This window comes from Peromyscus eremicus, chromosome 2 (assembly GCF_949786415.1).
Source record: "Peromyscus eremicus chromosome 2, PerEre_H2_v1, whole genome shotgun sequence".
NCBI lineage: Eukaryota > Metazoa > Chordata > Mammalia > Rodentia > Cricetidae > Peromyscus > Peromyscus eremicus.
This window is the reverse complement of record NC_081417.1, coordinates 27,610,498-27,626,299: the sequence shown is the minus strand read 5'-3', so window position 1 is coordinate 27,626,299 and position 15,802 is coordinate 27,610,498. Positions and strand designations below refer to the sequence as shown.

At 49.0% G+C, this 15,802-nt stretch overlaps 1 protein-coding gene across 1 annotated transcript in view; it reads right to left on the bottom strand.

Moving 5' to 3' along the window:
* Nucleotides 1-15,327, bottom strand: part of Znf704 (zinc finger protein 704) — a 189,242-nt gene extending 173,915 nt beyond the window's left edge. Inside the window, exon 1 of the mRNA XM_059253951.1 lies at nucleotides 14,878-15,327. Coding sequence (XP_059109934.1) covers nucleotides 14,878-15,327 — 450 coding nt within the window. The remainder of the gene's footprint in view (nucleotides 1-14,877) is intronic.
* Between the last annotated feature and the right edge of the window lie 475 nt (nucleotides 15,328-15,802).

The following is a 15,802-nucleotide window of genomic DNA, read 5'->3' as shown; positions in this document are numbered from 1 at the left end:
AGGTGCTCACTGCTGCGGCACAGGACTTAAGCTCCCAGTACCTACATTAGGTGGAGCGTAACTGCTTGTGACATGAGTTCCAAAGGATCCACCATTGCATTCTGGCCTCCATAGACACCAGCACAAAAGTGAACACAGCCACACATACATGCACATAATTGAAAACAGTTAATCTGTGGGCTGGAGAGACGGCTCAGAATATAAGAACACTTGCTTCTCCTGTAGAAGACTGAAATTCAGTTGCCAGCAACCACACAAGACAGATCACAACCAACTGTAACTCCAACTCCTGGGGAATCTGATGCCCTCTTCAGGCCTCCCTGGGAACCTTCACACACACACAGTTTTAAAATAATAACAAAAATAAATCTAAAAAAAAAAAAAAAATGTGAAAGGCTCCTGAAATGAACTTGGGTCCTCTGGAAGAACAGCAAGTGCTCTTAATTAATAAACCATGTCACCATCTATCTCCAGCCCTTTATTTTTTGGCAAAGAGGGTCTTTTTACTAGGATCTGGTACTCACCAATCAGGCAGAGTTGGCTGACCAGCAAGCCTCGAGGATCTGCCTGTCTCTGCCCCCCACCACAGGGGATTATTAGCACAGACCACTGTGTCCGGCTTCCTCATCCAGGTCCTGAGGAAGGAACTCAGGTCCTCATGATTGTACAGCAAGCTCTTTGTCAACAGAGCTATCCCTCTGTCTCTGAGCAGTTTTTACTACAAGCAACATATGATGAAACAAGACTATTTTTCTTCCAAACAGACACATTTCACATTTATTTTTTTGTAAGTTCTAAGACTGTCATTCAATTTTTTTTATTAGTTTTCTAATATTTTGTTAGATTCACTTTGAGTTGGAAGAACATGAATCCACTAATTGAAAACACTGTCCAAAACATGCATTTGAAGAACATGTTCTTAATTAAACTTTGGATCTCGACTCAAACTAATAGAGAACGTGCAGCTCGGTGTTCAGTGAATAGCTCACAGCTGACTTGCGCAGCACAAGCTCCATGAAGCTTGACAACTTATGAAAATGGCAATTCACATTGTTTTAATTTGTAAGTTGGTCCAAAAAAGTCTCCTCTCTCCTTGAATTTCCATTGTTGCTTAGGTACCAATTCCAATTATTTTTTAAATCTGTTGGTCCCAACTGTTTTCTGAAATGTTTGACAAATATCTGTGTCATTTGATATGAAATTACCTCACATGTATTTCTTTCCACAGACGCTGCCATTTCTTTATGAGGCTTGTTTTCCACATCCATAAAAACGAGAGAAACATTACAGACCTCTACATTTATCAAGAGGGTCAAATGAGGCTGGCCGTGAGGAGCAACTGTACACTGTAATGTATTGAACGGTGGAACACGTACACAACGTCCAGGCATATCCAAAAGGGTCTGTCCCGTGGCACTCTGCGTTATGCCCACGGAGTGGGGTCGATCCCGTATCTTGGTGACCTGAAGAAGTCCTCTCACTGATGCTGGTATTTCCATCACTCTTCTTTGGGGATGTGAAGTCAGATTAGTAATTATACCTTCCTGGTATAAATGCCTCTTGATGTTTTGCTCCCTCATTATTTTTAATTCTATTACAACCACACTTCTCAAACCTCCCTTTCTCACCTCCTAGACCCATCTTTGAGCCCAGCTGGCCAAGAAAATAACTGTTCTCTACATTTCACATGAGAATGGGGCTTATAGCTATAAAAATAAAAATGGGCCAGATGAAATAATTACCTTAGAAACTCAATACTGAATCGGCTATCTGTCAAGCCCACTAAGAACACTTTTCTTCTTTGTGCCTGTAAAATCTGCATGATAATGTTTGTTTATCTGTATATGGGACCTTACTATTAGCCAAGGCTGGTCTCTAATTCCTGGGTTCAAGCCATCCTTCTCCCTCAGCCTTCCAGAGGAACTAGGTCTACAGGTGTGTGCCACCGTGCCGTTAACAATTTACTTTCATAATACTGTTTTAGCAGGGTGGGGGAGTACATATCTTTAAACCCAGCATTCAGGGGGCAGAGGCAGGTAGATCTCTATGAGTTTCTAGCTAGATAGGGATATATATGTGAGACCCTGCTTCAAAATAATAATAATAATAATAATAATAATAATAATAATAATAATAATAATAAACAACAACAGGGGTTTTTTAATGGGGAAGGAGTTCATTGGTTAGGAGCCCTCAATGCTCTTACAAAAGACTTGAGCTCAGTTCCCAGCAACCATGTCAGGCTGCTTATAACTTCCTGTAACCCAGTTCCAGGGGATCTGAGACCCTTTTCAAGCCTCTGCAGGTACACTAATGTTACATACACACTAAAAATAAACTGCCAGGTGTGATGTGCACGCCTTTAATCCCAGCACATGGGAAGCAGAGGCAAACAGATCTCTGTGAGTTCAAGGCCAGCCTGGTCTACACGGTGAGTTCCAGGAGAGCCAGACTTACAAATCTCTAGAATAAAATAAATTTAGTATGCGTAGGAAGTATGAATGCTGGGGGATGGGGCACACACCACAGCAAATGTGTGGAGGTCAGAGGGCAACTTTTTGGAAGTCATTCTCCCACTCTGTTTCCAGGCAGGTCTCTCTTGCTTCTGTCCCTGTATACCCCAGGCTAACTGTTCCACAGGCTTCGAAGTGATTTTTCTGTGACTACTTCCGACCGTGCCATAGGGTGCTGGAATTACAGGTGTGTGCCAACACATTCAGCTAGTCAGCTTTCTTCCCTCCTTTGGTGGTTTTTGTTTTTTCTTTTTCTTTTTTTTTAAAGACAGGGTTTCTCTGTGCAGCCCTGGCTGTCCTGGAACTCACTCTATAGACCAAGCTGGTATTGAATTCACAGAGATCCACCTGCTTCTGCCTCCTGGGACTTAAGGTGTGCGCAGACACAGCCACCACCACCACCACCACCACCACCACCACCACCACCACCACCACCCGGCCAGCTATTTTTTAATGTGGACTCAGGAGTTGAACTCAGGCCATCAGACTTACACAAGCATATATTTCTACCTGCTGAACCGTCTCCCTGGCCTGGGTTTTAGTTCTTCATCTCAAGTCATTAGGCACACACTTCTGGCTTTCCCACTGAAGAAAGGAATTATAAACCAGTATTTCCTAAAGCCTATCCAAAGGAAAAGTGCTCTAGAAATGGAGAAGGGGCATGCAGTCTAGAAAAATTTGTAAAATAGACAAACGACCCAACCTGTATTCATCTTAGAAATGGAAAATGGTCCTTGGTACATGCTCAGTGACTCCTTTATAGTTATATCAGTATTCTATGACTCTCACAATTCACTGTTATTTTGAAATATTTTATTACTGGAAAAAATCTGTTATCTGTTTTTAACTGGATCTTCCAGAGCTGGTACACTCAGAGTCCTTTCTCACGGGGCAGCTCTCTCACAGGAGAAAAAGGAAGTACAACTGGCAAACTTCAGGCGAATGTCCCGTCTTCCCCATGAAGAATGACTCCTATACCAAGTCCAAGACACAGAAATCTAGGAAGGGCAAGCCCACACTGAGAGATTCTCAGCCATGCAAAGGAGAAAGAGAAGTGACATCCTATACTCCACCACAGGCTGCAACATCACACTGTGGTGAAGGGGATTCCACACCCTGCTGGACCACTGAACTGCTACAGTACAACAGCCGTAGGTATAAACAGAAGAGAGACAGTCTCTGCCCTCTTGGCATAGGAAAATGACTGGCAGCTTTCTGGGCTGGGAGGGAAGATTGAAGCTTACTACCTACCATACCAGGAGCTCAGATGAATGAGTCATTTTGGGAGGCAGCTCACTGAAATGCCTGGGGAGCACAGTACACAGAGGAGCAGGACTGGGGATTCAGAAAAATTTACAAATTGATCCTTTCCAAAACCATAAAAAGAAATGCACTTCCATTCACACCCACTTTGGGGAGGTCTCTGCGCCGCATTCCATAACAACTGCTAATGATGGGCTAATGTTGCCCCAGATGTTCAACCACAACCCTGAAGCCCAGAGCAGTAATGCCAGTGAGAAAGGTCACACAACCAGCACTGTACTGCGAGTCTTAATAAAATCAAACCTGAAGCCAGGTGTTGGGGTGAACGCTTGAAGATCAGAGAAGCAGAACAAGCCACAGCTTCCTCACCTCCCCAATTCCTCAGCTGATCCTGTTTCCTCAAACTGGAAGCCTCTGTGTCCTCATCCAAATGGATCTCAGCTGAACTGCTGCTAAAAGCCTAAAAGCTTAACCAGCTCTAGTTCCTGGTCCTCACGCCTTACATACCTTTCTGCTTCCTGCCATCACTTCCTGGGATTAAAGGTGTGTGTCACCATGCCAGGCTGTTTCCAGTGTGGCTTTGAACTCACAGAGATCTGTCTTCGGAATGCTAGGAATAAAGGTGTGTGTGCCACCATTTTCTGGCCTCTATGTTCATCTAGCGGCTGTTCTGTTCTCTGACCCCCCCCCCCCCAGGTAAGTTTATTGGGGTGCACAATATATCGACCACACAGCATATTGCAAAGACAGACCTAAAGCCAGAGCCTGCTCTGTATCATGTCCCAATTTATAGAGGACTAGCAGTGAGGTGTGTGTTTGGGGGAGGGGGGGGGGTACTGCAGGGTCATCGGCTTGGACCCGAGACTGCTCCTGTAGCATCTTACTAAAAAACTACAGTGAAGTCCCATCAACAGGTAACTATCCTGACTGCAAGACTTGGCTAATAAAATCTTAGGACATACAGTCTTTTAAAAGAAAGAGAAGGGTGGGCAGGCAGGCGGGAGGGAGGCAGGGAAGCAGACTGGATTAAATTTAAAATGCTGTCACATTTGACATTCACTCATTTTGATTGGCTACTCAGTATGCCCTAAAGTAGAAATAGCACCGTCCTCACATCTTCCACTATGAAAGCGACACTGGGGGAGCAAGGACGTCCCCGAGAATCTCCTGGGAAAGCACATGGACTCAAGCCCTCACAGGGCAAGCCCAGAAGGTACGTTCCACTTCTTCACGCTCATGGACCTAGGCTGTCCTACAGCCCAGCGGACTCCAATCCCAATGTACATTTCTGCGATGCTCTAGATTCTCCAAAACTCTACAGTAGAGGCTGCAGACAGGGTTCAGTCAGTGTCAGATCTCCAGAACCGACATAAAGAGTCAGGCATGGCAGTGGACACACACATCAGTGCTGAGGAGGCAGAGATCCTGAGGGCTCACTGGCCAGCCCGCTGAACTGAACCAATGAGCTCCACGTTTAGTAAGAGGCCTTGTTTCAAAAACCAAAGTGGCTGGACTGGAGAGATGGCCCAGCAGTTAGCACTGGCTGCTCTTACAGAGAAGCTGGGTTTGGTCCCCAGCACCCACACGGCGGCTCACAATGATCTGTCACGACAGTCATGGGGCGTCTTAAGTCCCTTGTATGTGGCGCATGGACATACATGCACCCCCCCCCAAAAAAAAAACCACAATACATAAGTTTTTAATTAATTAAATGGCAATGATGCACCTAACACTGACCACTGTCCTCCACAGAGATGTACACACACACACACACACACACACACACACACACACACACACACGCCCTCTTACAACCAAGTCTATCTTTCCCATAAATTCTAACACAGGATTTTCCAAAACAGTATCTTCGGTGAAGTGAATTTGATCACTCGTATCTACCACCCATATTTCATTCAGCGTTGTACTCTGCTCCTTCTGACCCACTAAAGAGCAACAACTGAGGTTACTTGCCAAATGCAGTCTAGGAATTACCTCCTGGCCAGACCATATAATTTTCTTTAACATAAATTGTTTGGTTGCATTGTTTTAAAGTATATATCAAAATTAGATGCCAAGTTGTGACTCATCAGTTGGCTTGGAAGAACTAATCATGATCTTATTAGGCACAAAGAGAACCGAGGACTGCTCACCTCCCTCCAGATCTTCTGGGAGGAATGTTGAACTGCAGGCTCCCTGGAAGCAGAGGTAGCCATGAATTGCTATTTCCTTGTGTACACCAAGTATCTCCCTGAAGAATGAGCAAGCCATGAACAGCAGATGCATGGCAATCATCCTGATTTAGAAACAGAGATCTGGCCAAGCCACCAAGTCGGTCATCAGAGTTCACAAGTATTGTGACCTGCTGCTGAAGGCCAGACAGAGCCATGCATTCATCTGAAGATGAGACTGTATGGGGCAACTGAAGATCTCCCGACTCAGGCAAACATCAAAATGTCACCGGGACAAGACTGCTTCATACAGACCTGAAGTTCTGATTTTGCAAGCACAGCAGGGCAGGAAGGACAGGCATTCTTCCTCCCTCATTACACAGAGCCCACAGCACATGCTCATCCAACTGAGACGGGGGCTGAATAAATCCAGTCCCTGATTTAAAGTTCAGGCATGTGCAAGGGCTGTGGCTCACTTTGGCTCCTTCTCATTAAGAGGTAAGGGAGTTCAGGTCCCCTTTTTGTTAATCTTGTGGTATGGGCCGTCCTAGGCAACCACAGTCAAGTGTTCACAAAAGAAAGAGACCTGAGTTCGTAGCTACTAACTAGGCAAGTTTACCAGGCACACTCTGGCACAAGGGGTCGCGGCCGTTGGCTCATGGTGACTTTCTATTTGCCACCATTCTCCTAAGTATATGTGTCCTTTGAAAACCTCACGGGGGGGCTGAAGAGATGGCTCAGAGGTTAAGAGCACTGGCTACTCTTCCAGCGGTCCTGAGTTCAATTCCCAGGACCCACATGGCAGCTCACAACTGTAACTCCAGTTCCAGAAGATCTGACACCTTCACACCAATTCATATAAATAAATAAGTTAAATAAATTTAAAAAAGAAAGAAAGAAAGAAAACCTCACAGGGAAGGGGACAGGGACAGGCCCAGGCAGGATTCACAGAGAGAGGACTCCACCTTTCATACCAGTGGCAAATCAGGCAGCGCCCCCCCACCCCCCACAGTAACACAGGAGAATGTGCTTTTCAAAGTTAGAAGCTGACAAGCAACTCTGATAGAATAGTTTGGAAAACCATGATGTGTCTATCCACAGTGCCAATGATCCAATGAGGATCATTCCCAGGCACAAGAACAGTCCCAGAAGGAGGGGGGTGACTGGGGTGACTAGGGGTGACTAGAGGCAGGCAGAGTGAGGCACTGTATCAGAAGCCAGAACTGGACACGTATTTCTTCTTGCAACGTCTGTCAGCTCCACAGAGAAGGCAGGGTATTAGATTACTAGTTAATCTCCGTGTCCCTTCAAACTCCAGCAGACTACAGGTCTGTAAATGACAACTTTGTGTCGTGTCTTCGGCACACACCTTCTGCGTGAGCCAACCCCGACAGTTTGTAAAACATGCGCTTGTTAGCACACTGGAAGGCAGTGTGGGACACGGGGTCCCTGCCAGAGGCTCCTGGAGTCATCTGATGGTCAAGAGACAAGCTGAAAAATGTGGTAACCATCCCTGGAGAGCTGGCACACAGCCACGGACTATGTCTAATTAACACCAGGGGCACTAAGAACAGCATTGCTAACACACAGTGCCTCATTTAGAAGCAGCCCTGCCTCAGTTTTTCAACACAGGAAATCTTGGTGAACTTTCAGCAATCTTTCATGTCCAGGTTCCTCCTAAATGTATTATATCGGTGAATTATCAGTCTCTCTGGACTGCTGAGTTCTGCTTGGTTAAACTTCTCCAGAGCACTGAAAAGCACTGTCCTGGGCCTTGTGACCCAAGCTCCCCACTGTTCTGACTTTGCCAACCATGGAGATCTCATTAAAGTCTTCCTCTATTTTGGCAGTGCCCTTTTACTGGTGGTTAGGAAAACGCTAGGTGAAGTATTGTTCACTGTGTCAGTATTTGTACAGACCCTCTCAGGAGGATTATTCAGAGTTACGTGAGGGAGGGGAGTGGGTATCTTACCAATGGGAAGTTGAAAACATTGTAATACAAAGTTTCTCTTCTTGTTTAAATTAATGACTAACTGAGGGAGAGGACTACAGTAATAAAGTAGTACATCCCAGATACTTTGTAGCATTACTTTGTTTACTTTCTCAACCATCAGCAAAAAATGGGTGTGTGGTTCACAGCTGCACATTAGATGGTTTCAGACTGGGACAGCCAAGTGCGTGGAAAGCTTAGCAACCCGGAACTCCCCTACCCTGGAACTATATCCATACATCTATTCTAACAATACGTTCAGCAACCTGGACCGCTACTTGCACTGAGCTGCAGCTACACACTGATTTCTGCTCCCAACAATGCAATAGTCTCCCTTCCTTTAGCAACGCCTTGGTAATTCTCCTTTTGTGTTTAGTTTCCATTTTAAAATGTCCTAGTTTGTGACTGGGAACTCCAGGCAGAGGGCCAGTCCAGCCCGAACCAGTTCGAAATTGCAAGGCAAACTATGCCCCTTAACTTAACTTTTAGGGAGTCAATACCTATTTTCCCACTTTATGCCTGGGTGTGTATATGATTAAAACTACATACATGTAGGAAAGAAAGTACACATTAGAAAGACTTACATACCTCAAGCCTGTCAATCAAAACAGAGAATCACTCACACTACTCCCCGTAGCAACCCACTCCTCTTCCTCCTGGACCCCATGAGAGGAAGCATCAAACAAAACTGCTACTCTTGGCCATTCTAGCTGGAGGAGTCCACCGCTTCCTTACAGTGCATTCTGTACAGTCTCTTTCAGGAACAGATACTGGACGGTGAGAACGTCCAGTGGATCAAAGCACCTAGGCAGAAGCCTGAGGGCCTGAGTCTGACACCCAGGAGGCAGGTTTTAAAAATGGTGGACGTGCTGGTAAGCATCTGTAGGTATCACATACTTACTGCAAAACCAAAGACCAGAAGCAGAAACCAGAGGATCTCCCAGAAGCTAACAGGCCAGCTACCCCAGAGTACAGTGTAACACAGGCAACAAGAAACCTCACCTCAACAAAGTGGAAAGAGAACCGACTCCCCAAAGTTGTCCTCTGACTTCCACACGTGCACGCAATAGCATGTGCACCTACACACACACACACACACACACACACACACACACACACCACATACCACACACAGTAATTTTTAAATAAATAAAACTTCTTGCTAATTTACTACGTATGTGCATTTTTAATTATTTAAATTTGGTGGTATGAACCTAGAAACACAAGACCCAGACACACCACAGGGAACAAGGTATGATTAAGAGCCCTGGCTACGCCTCTGTCTGCAACCACTTATCTTGAAGTGGGATATTGCCTAAGCTGGTATCCTCGGCTGGAGAATGGAGGCCCCACTAATTTTCAAGTTTTACATTCTCAGGAAGTCCTCCTTCAGATGAAACATTTAGGAGAATTCCTGTCTCAAAAGGACACAGTGGACACTCTTAATACTCTTTTGAAACCTAATTGTCAGGGCTTTATTGCTCTAACCTCTGTTTCCTCCACAACTTTTTACTCCCCCCCCCCTTATTATTCTGTATCCCCTAGTCCCTTAGGGCCCAGCAGCACCAGCAAGAACCAGTCCCTCTCCTTCTTCCCACTGTCCACCTCCTGCTTCATCCAACTTTGCCTTTCCCGCAGGGGCAGCTCAACAGGAAGCCTCCCAGGACTCCAGTCCGTGGTCTGTCCCTTCTGTAAAACTAACAGTCCCACCGGCCCCACTGCACATGTCCCGGCTAGCTATGGGTGCTGGCGAAGGTTAAAACAATTGCACTGGCCACTCGAATCACTTTTATGATTATCATTTGGTGTGGGAGACGAGAGAATGGAGTTGGGGAAACCACACGCCCAGGCAGGCTTCTTGCTCTATAAACACAGAACCACAAACCCCAGATGGGCTCTCTATACGGTCTGGCAACTCCACTTCATCTCCCTAGCAGGCTGGCTTTCCCGCTCTCCCATACATCATTTCATGCCTCCAGCTCTTAACTCACCCTCAAATCGCTCTCATCTGCTCCTGCTCTTCTGCTGCACGAGAGAACAGAGGCGATCTGGCATGCACTAGTCACCTGACCATCATCTATATATAAAAAATGTGCCTCAGCTGGAATCCTCCACCTTCACTACCTTTTCCAATTGATTGGAAGGAGAGTTCAAAGGACAGCCCTCTTCCACCTGGGTTCCAGGTCGTGCTCTATAGCTTTCCAGAGACTTGCCCTATGCAGTGACCAGTGACACCTCCCCCTCTCCCCCGACCCATCATATTCCTTTCGTACTTTCCAGGGATGATGCCCAATGATCCTCATATCTCCACTCACTTGGGCCCTTGTATAATATCTCTGCCTTTTAGACTGGGCAGAACCTGTAAACTTGTTTCTAACCAAGATAACACAGCAAAGATGATAGGTTTACTGCTGTCTATGGAAGAGAACCCTACCGTGGCCCCAAGATTCTCCTTGCTTGTTTGATAAAACAAGAGCCATGCTGAGGAGGCCTACATGACGAACAACCATAGGAGGGGGACTGGAAAATGAGCTCCAGGAGTGATGGAGCACTCAGGTGTAGTCAGCAAGAAGCCGGGGTGGGGCCCTCGCCTTTCAGGCTCAGGGAAATGAATTCTGCCCATTCATTCTGAACCTAGAATGAATTCTTTCTTGGCCAAACTCCGGATGAGAAATCAACCCATCTAACCCTTTGCGACTTAGGAACAGACAAAGTTCAGGCTGAAACTGGACTCCTATGGAAATGGACTTCCCATGGAAGACTTGCCTATATCGGTGGAGGGGGGGGGGAGTGTGGTAATTTGTTACAAAGTTACAAAGCAACAGAAAACTAAGTGGTGTGACCTCTTTCAGAAAAGTCTCACACTCTCATCCCTAGTCCAGAGCTCACTTCATCTCACCCGGAAAAAACAAAACAGATTTTTCTTACTCCTGAGCGAATCTTGTCAACCAGCTCTATACACATACCCTAACCACCTCACTTTGCCTTCAAGGCTCAGTCCACTTGACTTACAACACAAACTTCTGTCAAGAATAACGGCGGGGTGGGGTGGGGTGGGGTGCTGGAGAGATGGCTCAGTGGTTAAGAGCCCGTGGTTGCTCTTTCAGAAATCCTGGGTTCAATTCCCAGCACCCACACGATGGCTCACAACCATCTAACTCCAGTTCAGGGGGATGACATCCTCTTCTGGGCTCCATGGCACTGCACACACACACAGGGTGCACACATATACACGCCGACAAAGCATCCATACACCTAAGATAAAAATGAACCTAAAAAAAAAAAAAGCACTGTTTCCTTTCATCTAGCACAAATGAATGTCTCTTTGTATTTATTCAGCATCCTATACGTAGTCATCTCTGTTCATTGTCCTTTGGTTTTTGGAGCTGTTTCTTCTCGTGGTTTCTGAACTTTACATTTTCTACACATCTGATGCTGCTTTGACTATCTTCAGCAGCTTCTCCTAGAACCCACTGAAGTAGTGCTGCGTCCAGAGCCTGGCCCAAGGTGCTGCTCTAGGAGATACTATACGGCCTCTGGCGTCCATGCTGGCGATTTTCAAATTCACCTTTCTAGCCTAAACCTCCCCCTCCGACTCACATCCTAAACCCACCAGACTGCCTGCTGCCTCCACTTAAAAGTCTCCCATCACCTCACTGTGAGTATGCTCTAACAGAGCACTCGGCCCTGCAGTTCCCCCATCTCAGCATACGGCTTATGTAGCCATCCTCTGTGCCAGGAGCTCCTTCGGAATTCCTCTCTTCCTTCACTTCCTTCATCCAGGCCACCAAACATTCTGGCAAGTTGAGCTTCGCAATGGACCCTGAATTGGTCCACTGTCTTACTCACACTCCTGCCGGCTGCTAATGCCAAGCAGCGCTCACATCTCCCAGGACTCTATGGGCTACAGTACCTCACTGCTCTCCCAGCACCCACTGCGGGTCTCCATTCTCCCCCACAGTACGAGCTTTGAAAAATACCAACCACCTGGCAAGCTCTTTCTGATGAAAACCTTCCAGAGACTTCACACTCTATCTTTAAAGGGCCTGCCTTTTCCTTTACTGGCCCAGTCCTGCCTCTGAGACATATCTCCTTCCTACCAAGTTCCAGCCACAGCCACGAGCTGCTTCTCACCTCAAGAGTTACAACCGCTACTCCCCGGTCTTGGATCTTGGGAAGATCATGTGCAAAGTGTCTCTGCTAGAAGATCAAATGTCCCCTCCCAAGAAGGGTGCCCCCTAAAAGCTTTCTTTTTTCTTCCTAGAATCTAAAATAGTGCCACCACCACCCCCAGCATTACCCAAGGCTGCCAGACAAGCCCAGCTTTATTTTCCCATCCCCCCACTCCCCTGCCTCTGATCCAAGCTGCACCTCAGCAAGATCAATTCCTGCAGTGGGTGCACTTGACTTAATCTGTAAGAAGATGCAGTTGGCAGAAGAACCAGGCTGATTCAAGCTGACTTGGCTGCCACCTCCACCACTGGCTGCCCTCCACACTCTGGTACTCTCACTGAGATACATCTCCAACAGTAAATTTCCCACCCAGCAGCTCCATGACAATTTCTGTCACAGCTCCTAAATCAGACAAACATGGTTCTGAAGCAGGAAGGAGGAAACAGAATTCTTGGAGGTATTTTCCAGCAGGTCATAAATAGGACCAGCTGAGATGTTCCAGAGGGTGGGGACACTTGCCATGCAGGCATGACAACCCAAGTTTGAGCTCTGGGAAGCAGAAAGGTGGGTGGGAAGGAAGGACTCCATACAAAGTTGTCCTCTGACTTCCTAAGTGTGCCATGGCAGGCGCACACTCCACACACACAATAATAATGTCAATAGTTTTAAAGGTAAAGGTCATAAGCATCTGTTCACTAATAATCTGCCAGACTCCCCCCATCCTAAGAAAGAAGGCATCCTCACTTCTGTCACTTGCTAAGAGGGGAAACTGGTTGTTGATTCAGGCCCTTTGCTGAATGAAGTCCCAAGTCCCAGCTCTCTGCTTGAACCGGCTCTGGCATGGTCATTGACTCTGCTCGGGAAGGCTGGAGGACAGACTCAGGGAAAGCTGAGTAGCTACAGCCCAAATCACAGTCCTGGGTGTTGTGATTACACACTTGTTAGCAGCTGCTAGGATGCAGCGCATTATGTGCAGCATTATAATGTCATACCCTGCTGTGTTCTAGATTAGCACCTGGCACCAAGTAGGTGCTCAGTAAATATTTGTCAAACAAATGAACACAGGGATATACAGAAATGCAAATTTATTTGTTATGTTCCATTAAAAAAAAATCTCTTCGGATGCAGTATCGGGCTAGTGCTAAAGTGATGAAAAAAAGAGGATGAATTATACCACAGCGTATTCAACATGCAACTTCTCAGAAGTTGTGAGCAATGTGCTATAAAAGTTGTGAGCAAAGCAATGTGTTAGAAATTTGAAAGAATTTGAATTTATTTGGAGATGTGAAAAATCTTTTCTGCTAATGCTAACGATCACACCCTAGATATTCTGAGTTTAGAGAACAGACTTCTTTCTTACGTGGGGCCTGCTTGGATCACAGAGCATAACTTATTAATTTTTCTATCTCAATTTGTATAATCACTGTTCAAACCCCCAGACACATTTTGAGTGTGTCTGAACAAAACTGCTAAGGAGCCTGTCTTATTCTGTGTCACTGATGCTATGGGACTTAATTCAAACCCAGCTATATCCTGTCGCCACACAAAGCACGCTTTTCAGCAGGCCGAGTAATGAGTGTGGGCACTCCGGATTCCAACAAGCAGCTGTCAAAAACAATCACCCAAATGACCATTTGCTCCAATCTTCTCACACCAGGAGCCAGTCAGTCGTACTTCAGGGTGGTCTAGGAAAGAAACACATTCCCACGTCTACTGAGGGGCTACCCTAACTGCTGTTTAACTTTTCTTTGTAAATATAATTTCAAGCTTCCAGCCACTTTTGAGAGCGGACACAGGGAGATGTAAAAAACAACAATTTCTATCAAGTTCATTTGTTTATTATGTATTTTCTTCTGAAAACTCCCAAGAATTGTGGGCTATTCTGCTGTCTTAAGAACCACTGGAGAGAAACAACTCCCCCTCGCTTGCCACTTGCTGCCCTCAAAACTTCTTAGCAACATACACGGTGCATGAACCTCAACGCAGTTTGCTTTGTCCAATAGCGTGCTTGGAAGCTCAGCCAGTCAGTTGTGTAATAATAAACCCTTTATCTCCTGAAGATACAAAAACGGAAAGATCGCTCGGTGCTTTAGCGCGGAAGGGGACTTGGCGAGAATTAGCCAAAACTCACATCGTTTTAACGTCACCCCACCACCTCTACCACCACCACCTACTCGCCTTCCTCTTTCCTCATTTGTAATCTTCAGGGCGGGGGGTGGGGACACAAAATGCTGAGGATGCCCAGTTTAAGGAGAGCAAGGAAAAGCGCGGGGAGGGGGTGGGGTGGGGTGGGGGGGACACCAGCAAACAGCACGCGGAAACCAAGGTCTTGGTTATTGCTGCACAGGCTCACGGTTCCTTCCCAAGCGCCTGTGATGGAAAGCGATCAACAACTGTTCTCAGGTGGAGGGAGGTGTTGCAGGGTGCTTGCTAGTTTCCAGAAGCTTGAACAAGGGAACACTTCCTGCGTCCCCAAGGCGGAATAAAATGTCAACGCCGCGTCGATCGGGCGCACGGCGCCCCTACCTCGTCCCGCTCCCAAGTTCCCCACCCAGCCCGGGAGAAGCGTTCGTCTCCCACAGGCACGCGGGACCACGATCCGAGCCGGCCTCTGAGCAGCGCCAGGCCGGCCGCCAGGGCGCCGCTGAGCCGCAGTTCCGCGCGCTGGCCACGGCCGCCTGACACACCCCTCCCGGGCCGCGCCGCTCCGCTCGGCCTCCCCGGCGCCCGGCCGCCCCGCGGAGCCCGCTGCGCCCCCCCCGGTACGCACCTTCACGGCTCCCCGGGCCGGGCCCTTGGGAAGCGCACGGCCGGGTCCGAGGGGCACGAAGCGCTCCTCGGCGTCCTCGTCGTCCTCGTCGCCGTCCACCACCTCGACGATCACCTCTTCGTCCTCTTCCTCCTCGTCGTCCTCCTCCTCCGCGCCCCCTCGGGGCTTCTCCGCCACCCGCCCGCGCGCCCTGCGCCTCCGGCCCGCGCCCTCCTCGTCCTCGTCCTCCTCGCCCAGCAGCAGCAGGACCGGCGACGAGGCGGCGGCGGCGCGCGGGGGACCGGTCCCGCGCGGCGGCGGGAGCGGCGGCCTCCAGCTGCCCGGTGCGGCGGCCGGGCTGGGGCCGGGGGGCGGGAGCCCCAGCGCGGCGGCCTCGGGGGCGGGAGCGGGCGCAGCGCCCCCGCGGCGGCTGCCCAGGCTGGGGCGCTTGGCCAGGCGCCTCGCCTGCATGCCTGCCTGCCTGCCTGCCTGCCTGCCTGCCTGCGCCGGGCTGCGGGCCCGGGGCGCCGGGCTCCTCGCGGCGGCGGCGGCGGCGGCGGCGGCGGCGGCGGCGGCGGCGGCGGCGGCGGCGGCGGCGGCGGCGGCTGCTGCTGCTACTGCTGGGCCCGGGGACGCGCGGCTGCGGGGCTGCGGGGCCGCCTCCGGGGCTGGCCGCGGCCGCTGGCTGCAAGACGCGCGGGCGCCGCCTTCGCTGGCCCGGCCCGCGGGGACGCCGGCGGCTACGGTGGGGCGGCGCGCCGGCCGCGGGCGGGGGTGGGTGTGAGCGAGCGCGCCGCTGCCTCCGCCTGCGCCGCCCGGGAAGCGCGGGCCGCGCTGCGCTCCATGCGGCCGGCGGCCGGGCCGGCGCGCGCCTTCTCCGGGCCCTGCGCCCGCGCGCTCGGGGCCTACCGAGGTGTCCTGGGCGCGAGCTGTTTGTGTGGTGTCT